Source organism: Anomaloglossus baeobatrachus, chromosome 1 (genome assembly GCF_048569485.1).
Source record: "Anomaloglossus baeobatrachus isolate aAnoBae1 chromosome 1, aAnoBae1.hap1, whole genome shotgun sequence".
NCBI lineage: Eukaryota > Metazoa > Chordata > Amphibia > Anura > Aromobatidae > Anomaloglossus > Anomaloglossus baeobatrachus.
The window spans coordinates 445576498-445596759 of record NC_134353.1 but is presented as its reverse complement, the minus strand read 5'-3'; the positions used below and the strand labels follow the sequence as shown (position 1 = coordinate 445596759).

The 20262-nt window shown below is 41.6% G+C and overlaps 1 protein-coding gene across 2 annotated transcripts in view; it reads left to right on the top strand.

Moving 5' to 3' along the window:
- Nucleotides 1-20262, top strand: part of PALM (paralemmin) — a 264993-nt gene that overhangs the window by 221103 nt on the left and 23628 nt on the right. For both annotated transcript variants that reach the window (XM_075352808.1, XM_075352799.1), the window contains exons 4-5: nucleotides 3523-3653; nucleotides 7117-7222. In XM_075352808.1, coding sequence (XP_075208923.1) covers nucleotides 3523-3653; nucleotides 7117-7222 — 237 coding nt within the window. The remainder of the gene's footprint in view (nucleotides 1-3522; nucleotides 3654-7116; nucleotides 7223-20262) is intronic.

The following is a 20262-nucleotide window of genomic DNA, read 5'->3' as shown; positions in this document are numbered from 1 at the left end:
AGGGTGGATCATACAGGCAAGTAAACTCTCAATTGGTTTCAGAGAAAGGAAATTAGACCGGTTTCAGACGGCCATTTTTCAGGTACGTGTGACATCCGTTTTTAACATAAATAGATAATAAAACAAGCGCACTATGAGAAGCACCCGTGGAATCCTTTTAGCGTTTAAAAAATTAGAATTGCTCACCTTTGTTGGTTGTGCGCCCCCGCACAACTTCAGTGAAGGCTAATCAGTCTGGAGTTCCTCCGAACAGATCCTATGTCCAGGCTTCCAACATCCAGATTGTGGGTATCGTTGTCGGCTACTGATTTCCACCGGCACCATGGAAATCAGGTTCTTGTTCCTCTCTCCTCCAGCTAACCAGCTGGATTTTTTGATATGTCAGCAGGTCCTTTGCTGCTAATACCGATTCCCAACAGGGAGGGGGTAAATGGATAATTATTTCGGTCTAATATAGCGCAAAAAAGGATATTTGCTGATATTAATTATTTGAACTTTATTGAATAGGCACTCCTATTATTACAAAGCGTTTCAGCAGAGTTGCTTTCATCAGGTAAAATATTTTACCTGATGAAAGCAACTCTGCTGAAACGCTTTGTAATAATAGGAGTGCCTATTCAATAAAGTTCAAATAATTAATATCAGCAAATATCCTTTTTTGCGCTATATGAGACCGAAATAATTATCCATTTATCCGTTTTTAACATGGATGCCACACGTATCCATGTCAGTCTATGGTGTTCCTTACATGTCCGTGTTTTCTCAAGGACCGTGTGGCCCCGCGTTTCCCCGCATGTACACACGCAGACATGTCCGTTTCTTCTCCGGCAGCACGGGTGTCAAAACACATGTCTCTGAAATTAAATTAATTTCTATACTTGCATGTCTTCGGCACTGCTGTCACTTGCTTCTGACCCCCACTCATTACACTCGGCAGCAGCGCTGGAGACATCAGTGCCGGGGACAGCATCGCTGGGGATAGGTAACGATCCAGCAATGTGTGCAGTGAGGTCAGGAGGTTGTTGGAGTATTCAAGGAACTCAAATGACATCCTGATGACACCCCTGTGACACCCACGGTACCGTAGGTGTAGCGACAGTACCTTCACGGCTTTATCAGAGTTCATTGTGACCTCTGATGATCCTGTGACATTACTGCCACGACACCCATGGTAGCGCGGATGTAACGGGGGTGTCGTCAGGATGTCATCTGAGTTCATTGTGAACTCTGATGAACCTGTGACATTACTGCCGAGCCCGCACACACACTACTGAGGGCGCCCCTGCGGTGACCTGGGCTAACCATATGAGGTCCAGGTCCCTGCAGGGAAGCACACACACAGCAGTTATGACCTCCTGACCAGGCCACACACAAACTGCTGAGGGCGCCCCTGTGGTGACCTGGGCTGATTTTATAAGGTCCAGGTCACCGCAGGGAAGCATACATAGCAGTGTGTGTGTGTGTGTGTGTGTGTGTGTGTGTGTGTGTGCCTGCCTGCAGGGGCTGCTCTCACAATCAATTGGGAAAGTTCAGTTCTCCATTGAATGTGACAGCAGTATGGGATTGATGTGGGCCCCCCTAATTGAATTACGGCGGACCAGGATTAAGGCTTTGCTAGGGAAATAAGTTGGAAAAGAGGGTGTCTCTTGTTTTTATTTATTGAATAATTTTCTCTTTATGTCTTTTCAGGTTTGCTTTGGGGGAACGTCGTGGGACCTCACCATGGATTACGGCGGACCTTTTTTTTTAATTTATAAAAATCAAATAAATTGGTGAATGAGAGCTAGAGTCGGGGTTTTTTTTTTGTTCAAATAAACTTTGTTATTCTCCTTTCAACTACTGAATTAGTAATGGTGGTGTCTGCTAGACACCACCCATTACTAATACCAGGGCTTGATGCCAGCTGGAGCTGGCATCAACTCAACAAATATTACCCTATTTGTCTCCGCACCAGGTCAATGGAAAGAGCCGGGTCCAGCACCAGAACTGGTGCATCTAATGGATGCACCATTTGTGGGGCGGCTCTGGGCTGCTATTGTTAGGCTGGAAAGGGCCAAATAACCATGGCCCTTCCCACCCTAATAATATCAGCCCCCAGTTGTCTGCTGTACCATGGCTGGTTTTAGTAAAATGGAAGGGACCCACGTCATTTTCTTTTTTTTTTTAATCAAAAAGTTTAAAAAAAATAAGCGTGGGATACCCTCTATTTTAATAACCAGCCAAGGTATAGCAGACAGCTAGAGGGTTGCACCCTGCAGCTGCTGCTGTTCCTGTGTTGGATATGAAAATTGGGGGGACCCCACGTCTTTTTTTTTTTATTTTTTTTAAATAAAAATGCTGTAAAACAGCTGGCCAATATCTCTAGATCTATATCGTTATTCTATCTGTTCTTTTTTTCTGTCTATTTTTTCTGTTCTTTCTTATTTTCTTTCTTTATATCTCTCTATCTAGCTTATATGTTCTATTGATATATATATATATATATATATGTGTGTATATATATATATTTTATCTGTTCTATCTATAATATTTCAGGCTTTGCCCATCTTTTACACATTAAAAAACCATTCATTTCAATATCATGCATTTTTTTACCAGTACCAGTGGATGTCACAAGTATGTCACACATATGACACACGGATGTCACGCGAATGACGTGTGGCTTGCACGTGTTTAAACACAAACGTCTGAAAGGGGCCTAAAAATTATAGAATGGCCTAGCCAATCACCTGGCTTGAATCCAACAGAAAATTTATGGAAGGAACTAAAACTCAGAGATCATAAAAGGAGCCCATGGATCCAAAGTTTGTGTGGATGAATGGGTCAATTTCACACCTGAGCAATGCAGGTGACTAGTATTTCCATTCTGAAGGTGTCTTGAAACTGCCATTACCAACAAAGACGTTTGTATAAAATATTAAAGAAATTTCTGTAAGCGTGTTCAATACTTTTTCCCTGTGTCTTTTCTCATTATTACACATAATTTATAGACCTCTATGGTTTAATTTCTTTGCCTGTGTGGATTGGATGGGTTATCGACATCTGGTGAAAAATTCATGTCAATAGCACGTTTAGAAATATATTTACTTAGAAAATTGTTGATGTGTTCAATATGTATTTTACCCACTGTATATTAGTCCTCTAATGATAATCTCCAACTAATAAAAGAGTGACTTTATCAAAACTGTAGCAAACAGACTTGTAAGTGACACATTACTAGAATCAGGGTCTTTATAGTATGCTGCTCTCAGATTAGATGGTAATAACTTGGTGACATATTTCCTTTAAAAAGTTTAAAGTGTGGGATAACTAGAGGGGAAGGGGTGGTGCCAAAGCCTAAGACCCTACCCTTTATTGTAAGGGAAGTGTCGATGTGTCAACCTTGTATAGTTCCCTGTTGAATGGTAATCGATAAATACTTCTCTTTATTTTAAGCAGATCTAAAAAACTAGCAAAGAGAATTGTAAATATCAAAAAATAAACTACTTGTAGCTCTAAATGAATATTCACTGATATTTGCAGTCTAAAGCTCTACGGGAGCGCTGGCTTCTTGAAGGAGCTCCTGCTTCAACCCCAGAGGAAGATGAAGCAACAAAGAAACAGATGCAAGAAGATGAGCTGAAAACCCGAGAGCTAGAAGAAAGTATTCAAAGGTATGTGACTTGGCCATGCTACATGACCATAATAAAAGGCACTTTGTGCAAAGCAAGTTGCTGAGATAAACCGTCCAGAAGATGTGGATTTCTTCTGACTTATATGCCCCAGTGACTTGCTGGTTGCAAAGCAATCGCATTGACTTTCATTGTGATGCCACAACCAAAGTTGCCATGTAGCACCAACCGTATACACCAAAATATGAAAGATCATATTATGAAATATCCATAGAAGGTTTCAATTCTAGAATACTACAAGGACTATTGGAAATTGTGGAAATGTATTGGTAACATCTAATCTATAGGAATAGCACTGCTGAATCCCTAAGGACTGCTGGAGATTGTGGAAATGTATAGGCAACATCTAATCTCTAGAAGTAGAGCTACCTTACTGTCTAATGACCACTGGAGATTGTGGAAATGTATAGGTAACATTTAATCTATAGGAGTAGCAATGCCAACTCCCAAAGGCCTACTGGAGATTGTTGAAATGTATAGGCAACATCTAACCTATAGGAGTAGCAATGCCAACTCCCTAAGGGCTACTGGAAATTATGGAAGTGTATAGGCAACATCTAATCTATAGAAGTAGAGCTGCCTTACTATCTAATGACCACTGGAGATTGTAGAAATATATAGGTAACATTTAATCTATAAGGGTAGCACCGCCAACTCCCTAAGGAGTAGTAAAGGTTGTGGAAATGTATAGGTTACATTTAATCTATTGGAGTAGAGCTGCCAACTCCCAAAGGACGGTGCGTGTTTCACATCCACAACATGTAAATTTCTCTTGCGAGTTTTATGTGCAGATTGTTCCCTTTGATTTGCATTAGGTGTGGAAAAAACGCAGGTAAAAATAACACTTGTTTTGGATGCTAAAATGCACCAAAAAAAGCAGGTAATCTGCACGACTGCATCAATTTATTGGTCACAGACAAGTACAATTCACAGGTGAAATCTATTCAGAATTTCATATTGCTGACATAGGAGATGGCAATTGGTGCTTAGACAGTTCTATGGAGCACTATATATATAAAAACTTGTTGCAGAATGTCTGTGTGTGTTAAGCCTGCTTTACACGCTACAATATATCTAACGATGTGTCGGCCTGGGTCACGTCGTAAGTGACGCACATCCAGCATCATTAGTAGTGTTGTAGCGTATGACAGCTACGTGCGACTGCGATTGAACGTAAAACCGTTAATCGCATACACATCGTTCATTTCCTAAAAATTGCACGTCGGGTTGTTTAATGTTCCCGAGGCAGCACAGATCGCAGTGTGTGACACCCCGGGAACGATGAACAGATCTTACCTGTGTCCCGTAGCACCCGCCGGCAATGCGGAAGAAAGGAGGTGGGCGGGATGTTTACGTCCCGCTCATCTCCGCCCCTCTGCTTCTATTGGCCGGCTGCTGTGTGACGTCAGTGTGACGCCGAACGTCCCTCCTACTCCAGGAAGTGGATGTTTGCCGCCCACATCGAGGTCGTATGGAGGGCTAAGTATGTGTGACAGCTTTTTAACGATTGTGCGGCTCGTGCAACAAATTGCACGAGCCGCACAAACGAAGGGCGTGTGCGATCGCATACGAGATCACACACGCAATTGTAAGGTGTAAAGCAGGCTTTAGAGCTGCTCCATTCCACTGCCCCTTCCTTCTACATAGAATGTAAAAGCAACAACTGGCATTGCATATCTCAGCAATGGGAAGATCTCTTCACTCAAGCTTACTCGTCAATGTGAAAATTGCAATATATATATAGTATATTATTTATATATATATATATATATATATATATATATGGTGTGTGTATATATATATATATATATATATATATATATCCCAAAATATGAAAAAAAAATGATCAAAGATTTAACTCCTTAACGACCGCGGGCAGTAAAATTACGTCCTAGCGGTCATAACGTTACTGCCCGCGGTCTGCCGGCAGCAGCATGCCGTGATCGGCGCACATCTCAGCTGATTTTCACAGCTGAGATGTGTGCCTGCTAGGCATGAGCAGAATCGTTATCTGCTCGTGCCAGTTAACCCCTGTAATGGCGCTGTCAATATGTGACAGCGCCATTATAAACGCGATCGCGGTAAAGTTTTACTTACCGCCCGATACCGGAAGTCACGTGACATGATCACGTGACTTCCGGTGGTTGTCATGGTAACACAGGGTCATGTGATAACTCCTGTGCTAGACATCAATCACTTTTACTTTCGCTTTGTACGGGGGCCAGGGAAACAGGAAGTGCACGTATCTGCTGTTTACAGCTGTGTAGCTGTGATCAGCAGATAGTGCAGAGCGATCGAATTGCTGATCGCTATAGCCCCGTAGGGGGACTAGTAAAATAAAAAAAAGTAAAAAAAAAAAAAGTTTTAAAAAATTTAAAAAAAAAACCTAAAAGTTCAAATCACCCCCCTTTCGCCCCATTGAAAATTAAAGGGTTAAAAAAATAAAAAAATATACACACATTTGGTATCGCCGCGTTCAGAAACGCCCGATCTATCAAAATATAAAATCAATTAATCTGATCAGTAAACGGCGTAGCGGCAAAAAAATTCCAAACGCCAAAATGACTTTTTTTATCGCCACAACTTTTGCGCAAAATGCAATAACAGGCGATCAAAACGTAGCATCTGCGCAAAAATGGTACCATTAAAAAGTCAGCTCGAGTCGCAAAAAATAAGCCATCACTGAGCCATAGATCCTGAAAAATGAGAACGCTACGGGTCACGGAATATGGCGTAAAACTTGCGCCACTTTTTTCAGACAAACTTCCGAATTTTTTTTAACCCCTTATATAAAAGTAAACCTATACATGTTTGGTGTCTACGAACTTGCACTGACCTGAGGCAACACACCCACACATCAGTTTTACCATACAGTGAACACAGTGAATAAAATATCTCAAAAACAATAGTGCTATCGCACTTTTTTTGCAATTTTTCTGCATTTGGATTTTTTATAACCGTTTTCCAGTACACTATATAGTAAAACTTATGGTTTCATTTAAAAGTACAGCTCGTTCCGCAAAAAAATGAGCCCTCACATGACCATATTGACAGAAAAATAAAAAAGTTACGTCTCTCAGAAAAAGAATGGCGGAAAAAAAAAACGGAAAGTGAAAAATCATCCGGTCGTGAAGTGGTTAAACAAAAAATAAATAAATAAATGTAAAGCAAAACAATGACAATGCATTCCATCTATTGTGGTTTCTTTCACCCCAAATATATCTGCATTTTCCCTAGCATTTTTGAGATGGGTGATTTGATCAATACTTTGCCTTATTTAGGATGACATTTACTATATATGGTAACCTCTCAGACTGTTCATTATAATGTGGTCCTTTTGGTAAAATATGTAAAGTCCTTAATTATAGTATAATAGTGCTTCGTCCAATAACAGACGTTCGTCTCTAGCATTTTGAATTATTAAAACTTAATTGTTTATTTCCAGCCTGGAAAATGAAATTGAGCTACTAGAGACCGGCATGTCGAGCACGTCCACCAAAGAAAGCTTGGCATCAGAGCCCGACAACCATGAAGTAGCCAGAACAAACAAGGTGAGCTTCAGTGCTGGGCATTATTTTTACATATAAGGCTGTGCACACAGTGCGTTTTTTAAATGTGTTTTAAGTGCAGTTTTGTGACAAAACTGCAAGCAGATCCTGATGCCAGCAAACTCATTGAGAATCCTGAAGTGCTGTGCACTCATTCAGGATTTTCTCCTTCCAGATTTGGTGCAGAAAAGAATCTAACATAGAAAAGAAAAGCAGCTCAGCTCACCATAGAGGAACAGGACATATCAAAGGGATGCACGGGGAAATTCAGGCCAGCTCCTGAGTAGTACAGTCCAAGTTAGAAAAAAGCCAGCATCCGCCAATGATCTTCATAAAAACCTGTGCTTTATTTATTCCTTAAATTAAAACATAGACTCTATCCGGTCTACGCATGTAGAGAAGAAGTGCTCTTATTCATGACAGCATAGACCGGACGGTCCCCCGAGGCAGGGATAACACGCGAAACACGTGTAGGGACTTTCCTTCCCCACACCTACCTTGGCCTTGGTAACCACTTGGTAAGCTCTGGATATGGCTGTATTGCTCTTATAATGTGATCTACCAGGACATTGGATTACCCCCCCCCCACCCCAACCCCAGTTTGGTCCCTATTTGACTATTAGTAACATCCCTAATGGGAGGCACTGTGGGGTTACCATCTGGGTGAATGTCCTTTGTACTTTGTAAGATATATTCACTTGCTGGCAATAACATATCTGAGCTCTGTATGGCTGTACTATCTGGGTAGATGTGTGGAGCTCTTTCACCCTCATCTGTCGTTTGTCCTGCTTATTTATTATATTTATTAGATGTATTTTCAATCTCCCCGCACCTTTTTTGATATTTAATAAAAACATTTTTATACCTTGATACCGGTGCTTTCTTCCTATCAATTCTGATTTGGAGATGTTATGTGGGCAAATATAAAGACTTTTTTGTTCTCTGTTTGCATGGACTGGAAAGAGTCTTGTTTTAAATTTATGGAAAAAATAAAGCACAGGTTTTTATGAAGATCATTGGCAGATACTGGCTTGTTTCTAACTTGAGCAGAAAATAATCTGCAGCATGTCAATTCTGTCTGCGTTTTTCGCAGCGTTATTCACCAATTGACATCAATAAAAAAAAATCATAAAAATGCATCGAAAAATGCTGCAAAACGTGCATTTTTGTCTCTGCGTTTTTCCTGCCAAGAGATGCAGATTTGATGCACAAATTTCTAAAATATGTGCACAATACCCTAACAGTATTTCTTACAATCCACATGGTCCCCGCATCACACAATTTTTTTATAGGGTATTTAGAATTTCCAGAAAATTACACTGCTCATTGATTGGGGGGGGGGGTCTCAGGATTAAAGTGCTGTTTTAAATAACAAAAATAGAGTATTTTTTGTTAAATAAGTAAAATGGTCGTCTAAGTCAGATGAGTCCAGTATATCTTATGAGCAGTGAATGTCTAAAAGAAACTTTCTTTTCTTAAGTGTGCAAAGAGATTGAAACAAAGCCTGATGACAAAGAGAGAAACATCTCTAATAGTGCTGAGTGAGCGTGCTCGGCACTGCTCGTTATTCGATCGAGTATCGCGGTGCTCGGGTACTTGCTTAGCCCGGCTGAGTATCACTGGTGCTCAGATATTTCGTTCGTGAAACAACGACCGCAATTCACAGACATATTGATGTGTTCAGGCACCTAAAGGAAAGCCAGCTGCAGTCTCTGAATGGCTCCCCCGGGCAATAACAAATTCTCTTGACGTATTGTGAACAGAAAAAAATAAAACACCTCACCTTCCCTCCACAAATGTTCTGTTTACGGCTGGCTGTATGTGGGTGTAGCCCCTTTTCAGGCCAATCATTGACTTTCCCTAATGCTCGTTACTTGCGCCAAGCTCATCCAAGCGTCTGACCAGCTTGAATTGAGGAATGAGCATTGGAGCATTTCATTGCTTGCCTATCACTAATCACTAAAAATCAAAAGAAATAGAATTTATCTCATCAGATTAATAACGCAGGTATGCAAAATTTCAGTTTATTAACTTTTTTTCAAATCCAAAACAGATCCTCATGTTTTTTTTATGTCCTGATTTAAAAAAAACTCTTCTGTTTTTAACTATCACATATGGATTTTTCACAAAACATGCAAGAAATTATGTACAAGCAAGAGAAACAAGAAAAATCTTTGTTATAGCCAAAAATGTACACAATATTATATAAAATATTTTATTGAACATTCATTCTGAAATTTTATTTTAAACTAATTCTTGCGCCTCTTCCTTTTCTCCTCAAAGCTTGATACCTTTCTCTTTCTATAGAAGGCTGCGGATCTTCTCTGTGAAGCATCCAGTAGTAGTTTCCCATCAAGCTCATGTTCCATCTATCTTGGTATCATTGTTCCATCTCCTTTCTCTTCACTAACGGCACCAAGGTTTTCAGTAAAGTAGTCCAAATGGGATTGTAAAAATTTTAATTTCAAATGAATCAGATAACCCAAGGCTTTCAAAACTTTCAGCATGTTCTCCATGATGGACTTACATTTTGAATCATTGCTGTTGCCTAGCAATTTCTTCACGATTTCCTTAAAAGAATCCGAAATTTCCATTTTTGTTTTGAAAACAGCGTCCTTCAGTCCTTCATGAGTTTATAAATATTGGGACCCACAAAAATGCCTTCCTTTACTTTTGCTTTGGACAATCCCTGAAACTCGATACACAGGTACATAAGTGTCTCCTTTCTGTAGAGCTTTCTCAATCGGCTTCATCAGTCCAAGAATAATGTGTAGTGGTGGCAGGAGAACTTTGCTGGAATTGAACTAAACTTTCCGCAGCTATATTCTTGTGTACAAGTTACAAAAATATTCTCGTTAGACAATTTTTTTGGCTCCAGTGATAAGTCCTATCCCACCTGTCCCATTCACACAAAGAGCATAGGTAATTTGTCTATCCTCCTTGCCCAAGAGCAAAGAGAGAACTTTCAGATAACCACATATTGACCATCCTTGACCCTCGTAGTTAAATTTCTTGAGAATAAAGTCTAAATTCTCATAGCTTTCCCTCAAATGTACAGAATGCCCTACAGGCACTGAAACATACTTGTAATCATTGTGCAGAAGCGGCTTTCAGACTTTTTTTGAATGAATCAATAAAGACTCTCCATTTGCAAGCATTGTTCTCAATGTTAAATTTTTCCATCAGCCCAGCAATATCTCTGCAATGCACTAGAGCACCATCTTGAGAAAATTATGGCAGGAATTCCATTTGCAATGATCTGGATTTCTATTCTTTTGGAGGCCTATGGAGTCAGTATTTGTAAAAAAAAACTGTACACAATGGGATTTTTTTTACTGAATTCAGCTATCAAAAGTATATAAAAATCACCTTTTACTTTTCAAACAATTTTACCCTTGCATACCTGTGTTATTTTGAATATATTAAATCTTTTCCTCTCTCCTAGCAATGAACCTTATGCTCCTAAATGTCCATATTTTTCCCCCAGCATTTTGCTTGTTAGATCTTACTTTGTGTTTTATACATGTTCTTTCCATAGTTATCAACATGTTTAAAAACAATATATGGGCCCTTTGCAGCCCAACAGCTCCTCGTAATGCACAATTTTACTTGCTTTGGAAGTGGAAGTGGCCACCTTTACCTCCTGGGCTGCTGTGCGGCCACACAAGTTGCACCAATAGTATGTCCGTCCCTGCCTTCACACAAGTCTGTGTGATTCTACTGTAAGGAAAGACTATTGTCATGTTGTCTGTAGATAATCCACCAAGATTATTTTTTTGGGAAAGCATGGAATAGGTGGGGTTAACATATTGCTTATTTAGTGCAGATTTTTCACAAAGGTTGCTAAACTTAATCATTCATTTTTGTGTGTATTTTATGTTGTGGAAACACAAGTAAAACAAAAATGATATCTGGCCTGCAGTTCCCCTTAGTATTTAGGGTCCTTGTTGAAATGTATAGATAATTTCTGCATCAGAAAGGTACGTTTCTCATACAGAAATTGATGTGGATGTAAAATCATAACAAAAGCCAATTTCCACATGGATTATGCACACAAAAAAAATGCAGCATGTGGATTATAGTAACTTAAATCTCACCCACTTTGCTGGTACTGTCAAATGCTGTGGATTTATTTGCAGAATATCCACTTGTAAAATGCACAGCAATTTTAGGCCTCTTTCGCACGTCAGTGAAAAACACAGATGTTTTTCATGGACGTTTTAAAGGTACGTATGTCCCTCTGTGTGCCGTGGTTATAGCACATGTGTGATCTCCATGTGCTATCCGTGATAATACATGGAGATCTACTTTCCTGTCCACGCTCCTGCTGTCCCTGGTGCTGATATCTCCGGCTCTCCTGTGTTCGGCCGCTGTGTCTCTCACCGCTGCAGCTACTTCAGGGTCGACTGTGTGGTGCATAACTGCATATGCATGAGCATAATAAGCCGGCGAGAGCAGCGGCCAGAGACAGCAGCAGCTGAAGACAGCGGCAGCCAGAGATGGGTGAGTTTAAATAGCTTTTTATTTTAAATGTACGTGATTTTTCTGGTACGTGTTTCACGGAACACACCATAGTGTAGTCTGTGGTACATCGGTGATGCCAGAAAATAACGGACTTGTCATTGTGCGGAAACCACGGACACGCGTGTACACAGCACGGAAACAAGTCAGTGAGAAATCACTGATGTGTGCGCAGACCCATTGATTTTCATGGGTCTGCGTATGTCCATGATTCTGGTACGTGAAAAAACAGTAACATATGTACCAGAATCACTGACATCTGAAGGAGGCCTTAGACAGGTTGAGTTTTTTACCTCTTTGGGATCTGTATGTACAGTATGTAAGCAGTGCTATACATGCCTAAAGTCAATTCAATTCCTTGCCTAAAGTCAATAATTATGATTATTGGATAATTTAATATGAGAAAAAAATCTTAAGCCTGCTTTACATGTTACGATTCTGCATACGATATCGTATGCGATCGTAACCGCCCCCATCGTATGTGCGGCACGTTCAATTTTGTTGAATGTGCCGCACAAAAGATTAACCCCCGTCACACACACTTACCCGTCAATACGACCTCGATGTGGGCGGCGAACATCCACTTCCTGGAGCGGGAGGGACGTTCGGCGTCACATCGACATCACGCGGCAGCCGGCAATAGAAGCGGAGGGGCGGAGATGAGTGGGATGTAAACATCTCGCCCACCTCCTTCCTTCTGCATTGCTGGCCGGGAGCCACAGGACGCAGGTAAGATCTGTTCATCGTTCCCGGGGTGTCGCACACTGCGATGTGTGCTACCCCGGGTATGATGAAAAACCTGACGTTCAATTCATGAGGAATGAAGGGCGTGCGTACGATGAACGTTTTACCGTTCAATCGCAATCGCACATAGCTGTTACACACTACAATGTACCTTACGATGCCGGATGTGCGTCACTTACGACGTGACCCTGCCGACACATCGTAAGATATATTGTAGTGTGTAAAGCGGACTTTAAGCCAGCTTTACACCTTACAATTAGGTGTGCGATCTCGTATGCGATGTGACATGCCCAGGTCGCATATGCGATTAAATGAGATTGCACGTAGGTCGTTCATTTGCTGTCACACGTGCATTAGTTGTCTATGTTAAATTGATCAATTATGTGTGCGATCCTTTAGATCATGTGTTCTGTGACGTATGCATTGGGCACCCTTTTTTTTTTTATTTATTGACTTGCCAAGCGTGTGTAATGTGTAGGGAGGCGTTTTTACTATGTCATCTGCCAGTCAGCTCTGCTACATGGCCATTGACAGCAGACACAGACAGCCATGTAGCAGAGCTGAATGGCAGATGACAGCAGACACAGAAAGAGCCGCACGATCAGAATGAACTCGGGTTAACTTCACCCGACTTCATTGTCATGCTGCGGCTCTGTCTGTGTCGCATCCTGATTAGCAGTCACCAGTGAAGGACTCACCGGTGACCGCTAAACTCCTGAGTAACTGAATTGAGCAGCCCTCTCTCATATGCTCACCGATCACCGGCGCGGCGCTGCACGGCATTCACACTGCTCCGGCGGCATTTACTATTTTGAAAAAGCCGGCCGCTCATTAAACAATCTCGTATTCCCTGCTTTCCCCGCCCACCGGCGCCTATGATTGGTTGCAGTGAGACACGCCACCACGCTGAGTGGCAGGTGTCTCACTGCACCCAATCACAGCAGCTGGTGGGCGTGTCTATACTGTGCAGTGAAATAAATAATTAAATAATTAAAAAAAACGGCATGCAGCCCCCCCCCCCCAATTTTAAAACCAGCCAGATAAAGCCATACGGCTGAAGGCTGGTATTCTCAGGATGGGGAGCTCCACATTATGGGGAGCACCCCAGCCTAACAATATCAGCCAGCAGCCGCCCAGAATTGCCGCATACATTAGATGCGACAGTTCTGGAACTGTACCCTGCTCTTCCCGATTTGCCCTGGTGCGTTGGCAAATCGGGGTAATAAGGAGTTATTGGCAGCCCATAGCTGTCAATAACTCCGAGATTAATCATGTCAGGCGTCTCCCCGAGATACCTTCCATGATTAATCTGTAAGTGACAATAAATAAACACACACACCCGAAAAAATCCTTTATTAGAAATAAAAAACACAAACATATACCCTGGTTCACCACTTTAATAAGCCCGAAAAAGCCCTCCATGTCCGGCGTAATCCAGGATGGTCCAGCGTCGCTTTCAGCTCTGCTGCATGGAGGTGACCTGAGCTGCAGAAGACACCGCCGCTCCTGTCAGCTCCACGCAGCTAATGAAGGGAATAGCGCGATCAGCTGAGCTGTCACTGAGGTTACCCGCGGCCAACGCTGTATTCAGTGACAGCTCAGCTGATCGCGCTATTCCCTTCATTAGCTGCGTGGAGCTGACAGGAGCGGCGGTTTCTTCTGCAGCTCCGGTCACCTCCATGCAGCAGAGCTGGAAGCGGCGCTGGACCATCCTGGATTACGCCGGACATGGAGGGCTTTTTCGGGCTTATTAAAGTGGTGAACCAGGGTATATGTTTGTGTTTTTTATTTCTAATAAAGGATTTTTTCGGGTGTGTGTTTATTTACTGTCACTTACAGATTAATCATGGAAGGTATCTCGGGGAGACGCCTGACATGATTAATCTAGAATTTAGTGGCAGCTATGGGCTGCCAATAACTCCTTATCACCCCGATTTGCCAACGCACCAGGGCAAATCGGGAAGAGCCGGGTACAGTTCCAGAACTGTCGCATCTAATGTATGCGGCAATTCTGGGCGGCTGCTGGCTGATATTGTTAGGCTGGGGGGCTCCCCATAATGTGGAGCTCCCCATCCTGAGAATACCAGCCTTCAACCGTATGGCTTTATCTGGCTGGTTTGAAAATTGGGGGGGACCGCACGCCGTTTTTTTTAATTATTTATTTCACTGCACAGTATAGACACGCCCACCGGCTGCTGTGGTTGGGTGCAGTGAGACACCTGTCCCTCAGCGTGGGGGCGTGTCTCTCTGCAACCAATCATAGGCGCCGGTGGGCTGGGAAAGCAGGGAATACGAGATTGTTTAATGAGCGGCCGGCTTTTTCAAAATAGTAAAAGCCGCCGGAGCAGTGTGAATGCCGTGCAGCGCCGCGCCGGGGATCGGTGAGTATGAGAGAGGGGGTAAGAGGGATAGACTGACATGGATAGAGAGAGAGGGACAGAGATAGTGACTGACTAACAGAGATTAGTGAATGACAGACATAGTGAGGCGCTTCAGAACGCAGGTTTTCAGCTGCGCTCTGAAGCGGACCTTTTTTAAGCTGCGGTGCAGAGCGCACACCTGCGCACATAGCCTCAGACATCAAAATCGTATGAGGGATGTCACACGTTTCAATTGACTAGGTTCGTACAACAAAACGTCCAATGTATGAGGAATAAACGACGTGTATGCGATCACCGTATTTGGGTTCAATCTTGATCGCATGTAGGTGTCACACGCAAATACGTCACAAACGATGCCGGATGTGCGTCACTTACAACTTGACCCCGACGACGGATTGTGAGATATATTGAAGCGTGTAAAGCGGGCTTAAAGCATTGGAATTGTTCAATTATTTCCAACAAGTGTCTGCTCAGTAGTGAATGGAAAAATCTTTTGTGAAAACCCAGCCTACTTGTGTATGGTCACCTCTTATCTTAAAGCTTATAACTAACCTTTTGTCACAAATTACCTGTCACATCATTATTGTATTTGAATAAACTGTTTATAATAGAGTCTTTTGTTATCAAGTCCTAGATGTCCATGATATCTGTGAGTAGTTTATTGCGGGCAATAGTAAAACACACATTATTAGGGCCTTCAGTATATAACAGCTCCATTATTATACTTTAATAATATATGATTGTCTTATAAACAAGTCTATTCTTCCCTATCTGGTGTTATAACAATATAAAAGCAAAATGTAGCCACATTAGAGCACACAATGGCCATTAATGTGGCCACAGGTCAGGTTCTTTTACCTGAGAATTACTCCTAAGACTCTCCCCATTTTACATGTTCTGATGTGCATGGCCATGTTCCTGACAGCCGTATGGAAAAATGGGATAGTCATGTTCAAAAATGGGATAGCGTTCTGTGCATTATCTAACTTGAGAGTGAATGGGAGCCCCACTGCTGGGACTGGCCACCCTGGAATGAGTAGCTTATTTCCTTTGAGAACAAAGGGTCAGGTATGTAGAAATCTAACGCACTGAAGTCTTTTTTCCCGTTATGACCGCCACCAGTGGAAAGTCAGGATATGGCCATACAAATTAATACACATACTATAAATTTTGTTCCGAAAACCACCTGAAAAAGTGCTAACGAAACCCATAGAAGAATTAGCTATTACATTTCTATGTAAAAATAACTTACTGTTCATAGATGAAGTCTTTTGAGCATGTTTTATCTATTTGAAGTTTCCAAAGACACCAAGCAGTTGTAAGCAGTGAAATGACCATTCTTCTGGTATTTCCTGCTTTATGATGATTTACAGTTTCCATAAAAGTCAATGGGAGGCTTAAAAGAGATGCCCTGGAATCTATTTCAGCATTTTGCCAGCGTATTTGCTTAAAAAATCACTAGTGGTTTCTTCATTGTTGAATGGAAAAGAAATAAAATCCCCAGTTAACACCAGTAAAAAAAAGATGCCCGAAAACACAATGGAAAAACACAAAAAAACTTGAAAAAGCGCTCAGAAAATAACAAAAAAAAATACTATATAAGACACTACAAGAAAAAAATGCGAGCTTTTTCTGAAGTGCCCTTCTCTTGAGAAACTCGGCATGTCGACTGAAAAAGACTTCGGCCGCGAATCATCAAAGCTTTTACATCAGAAAACTGTCGTAATACGCTTTGAAGTGTGTCGAAACGTTTTGCGCAACGTTCAGTTGTACAACAATATTGCGACTTTTCACATTTCACTCGAATTTCAGCCAGCTTTGCCAGAGTGAGCAGATCTGGGAAAGGGTTATGTGATGCCTGCTCGTCTGATTCATGAAGGGCTGTGACTTTACACCACAAATCTTACTCTAGTCTCTAACCTATTAAATGCCGCTGTCAATCTCTTGCAGCGGCATTAATAGCGCACAGGCCTTTGGCTGACCTGACATGTAGTCGCGGGACACCGATGGGTTGCTATGACAGTCAGGGGTCTATTGAAAACCTCCATTCCTGTAATCATGAAGCTTCTTTGAAACCAAGCCTGTGGCCGGGCTTCACAGGGGACTTTGATTTTTGCTATATACAGCAGTACTGTGATCACTTTTACTATATACAGCAATGTCAGATAATTCCAGGTTCAAATTCGCTAATAGACTAATAAATACAATAAAAAGTGGGGAACAAAATGTAAAAAAAACCCATAAGTTTGAATTATGCCTTTTTTCCCCTAAAGTTATTTTAAAAAAATCTATTCCATAACTTTCTGATTTGCCAAAATATAAAGTTAACTAAAATGATAAATAAATACTGTAAACAAAAAAAATAAAAACAATAAAATTTGCATTCTTTGTTTTCGGCAAATCCACAATAAAATGCCATAATAAGCAATTAAAATGTCATATGTATCCCAAAGTAGTACCGTATTTTTCGGACTATAAGATGCACCGGACCATAAGACGCACCCTGGTTTTAGAGGAGGAAAATAGGAGAATAAAATTTTAAGCAAAAAGTGTGGTCATGACACTGTTATGGGGCGAGGATCTGCTACTGACACTGTTATGGGGGTAATGTCCCCAAATTCTCTAACTAAGGTATCCCATCCTGGTAATGATCCTCCTGCCTTGTATATGATCCCCATCCTTGTATATACAGTATGTCCCTCATCCTGCTATATACCCCATCCTGAAAAATATCCTGATTAATAACCCCATCCTGATAAATAACCCCATCCTGATAAATAACCCCATCCTGATATATACCCCCATCCTGCTATATACCCCCATCCTGGTATATGGCCTGCATCCTGTGGCACACAAAAAAAATAAACGTTTATACTCCCCTTTCCTCCCTCTAGCAGCATCGCTCGTCTTCCTGTCTGTGCCGGGAGCAGCGCTGCTGACCTGTGTGGAGCCGGTCACCGTTCCGTGTAGCATCGCGATGTCCTCCTGTCTGAATGCCCGCTGATGTGTGTGGAGCCGTGCGCAGAGCAATGACATCATTACTGTGCTCACCGCTCTCTACACAGATCAGTGGGCGGCAGACAGGAGGACATCGCGATGCTGCAGGGAACAATGAGTATACCGTACTTATTCACTGCCCCCCTGTGCTGATGATGATGAATATAGACACACATGATCACTCCAGGTTGTAGTTGCAAGGGGTGGTCATGCGGGCCGGCTGCTAATTATGCACGCATCCCCCGCCCATCATCCTGCCCACCTGTCAGCGCTGGCTTCAGCACTGAGAGATGATGGGCGGGAGGATGCGTGCATATGAAATGAGCGGGCCCACGTGGTCACGGCAGTCGCTGGTACAGCCTGCTCGTGCCGCCGATGATCCGCTCCACCGCAACACTCTCATTCTCTGCAGCCATGCCCTACATTCAGGCTATAAGATGCACCCCCCCCCACTTTCCCCCAACATTTGGGGGAAAAAAGTGCGTCTTATAGTCCGAAAAATACGGTATCAGTAAAAATATTGTCTTACCCTTCAAAAAATAAGCCTCACACAACTCTATCAACAAAAAAAATTAAACCGTTATGGATTTCAATCAACAGTGACACAATCCTCAATTTGTTTTTTTATAAATGTCATCTTTTTTCACCACTACAATAAGAAAAAAATGGCCAAGTTTGGTATCTCTGTAATTACACTGATATATAGAATCATTTTGCTAGGTTGTTTTTACCACACAATTTATCCAATATAGTCCAACCAAAATTGCACTCTAAACGTACAATTTTGTTCCCTATTATGTCATATTGCCAAACAGTAGTTTCCAACCATGTATTTGGTATTGCCACTTTTGGAGAAGTTACTTAGCAAATTGTCCATTGTAACCTTTGTGAAAATTAAAAATGTGGGGCTAAAGTAACATTTTAGTAGAAAAGATGTAATTTTTCATTTTCACAGCCAACTGTTATATAAAATTATGTGAAATACTTGGGGGTTAGAAATTCTTCACTACACCCCTAGATGAATTCCTTGAAGGCAATGATTTCCAAAATGGGGTTAATTTTGGGGGGTGCCTGCTTTTTCTACGGAATACTTCAGGAGCACTGTATGCGACATGGTATATGCAATCTATTCCATTCAAACTTGCATCCTCAAAGCCAAATGGTGCTCCTTCCCTTCTGAGCCTTGCCGCATGCCCACACAAGTTTTTTGTAACCACATATTGCCGCTTTTGGGAAAAGTTACATAACAACTTATGAGGTCCATTTTCTTCTCCCTTTCCTTGGCAATTTGAAAAATTTGAGGCTACAAAAATATTTTAGTGGTGAAAAATTTAAATTAAAATGTTCACAGCCCATTGTTATGAAATTCTCTAAAGAACCTGTGGGTTGAAAATGCTTAGCACACCCCTTGGTAAATTCTTTGAGGGTGTCGTTTCAAAAAAAGGGGTAATTATTACTTTTTTGAGGGGGGGGTTCTGCTGTTCTGTCACCGTGGGAGCTCTGCAAATGTGGTATGACATCGACAATCTATTCCAGTTAAATTTGTGTTACAAATATAAAATCTTCTGAGCCCTGCTGTATGGTCAAACAGTTTGGGAAAAATTAGGTAACAAATTATGGCATACAATTTTTCCTAAAATCTTGTGAAAGTGAAAAATTTGAGGTTATAGCGAAATTCTAGTGGAAAAAGAAGTGACATTTTTACATTTTTTCCATTTCACATAGTGTTAATTCTTGTGAAGAATCTGAAGGGTTGAATGTCTTCAGTACTTTAAGGGTGCAGTTTTAAAAATGGGGTCTTGTTTGTTTGTTTTTTTTTGGGACTATAAATCTGTCATTCATTTTAATAGTGATCCCTGGAAAAATAGGTACATTTAATTGAAAAAATCAAATTGCTGCTAAGCTTTTGGCTTTTCTAGCAACCTCAAAATAAAAGTACAATTGACAAAAGTACAATCGCAGATATCCGAGATCGGCGGGTCTAACCAGATTTAAAAAAAAAAAAAATGGTTCCAACCTGGAATTGGTCCTAGATCTCTGGTCAAACACCAGTCCCCATATAAGTCTAAAGAGATAGGGACGAGAATCCGGCACTTAAAAATGGTGATAGAAGGGATAGGGGGATTAGAGCAAGCGCACTATACTTATCGAGTCTCTGTAACTGCTTCAGGGCTGTTCACTCTACTTCCGGGGCCGCTCATTAGTCTGATCCATATTCTCTGCTTCTCCCGCCCACTGGCAGTCCTGGCATCTGTGATTGGTTGCAGTCAAACAGAGCCCCCAGCCTGAGTGACAGTGTTTCGTACTACTTGCAATTACAAACCCTGTCTGCAGGTCACTGTAGATTGGTGCAAAAATAAAGAAAAAAAGAAAAAAGTTGTCGTGGGGTCCCCCCATATT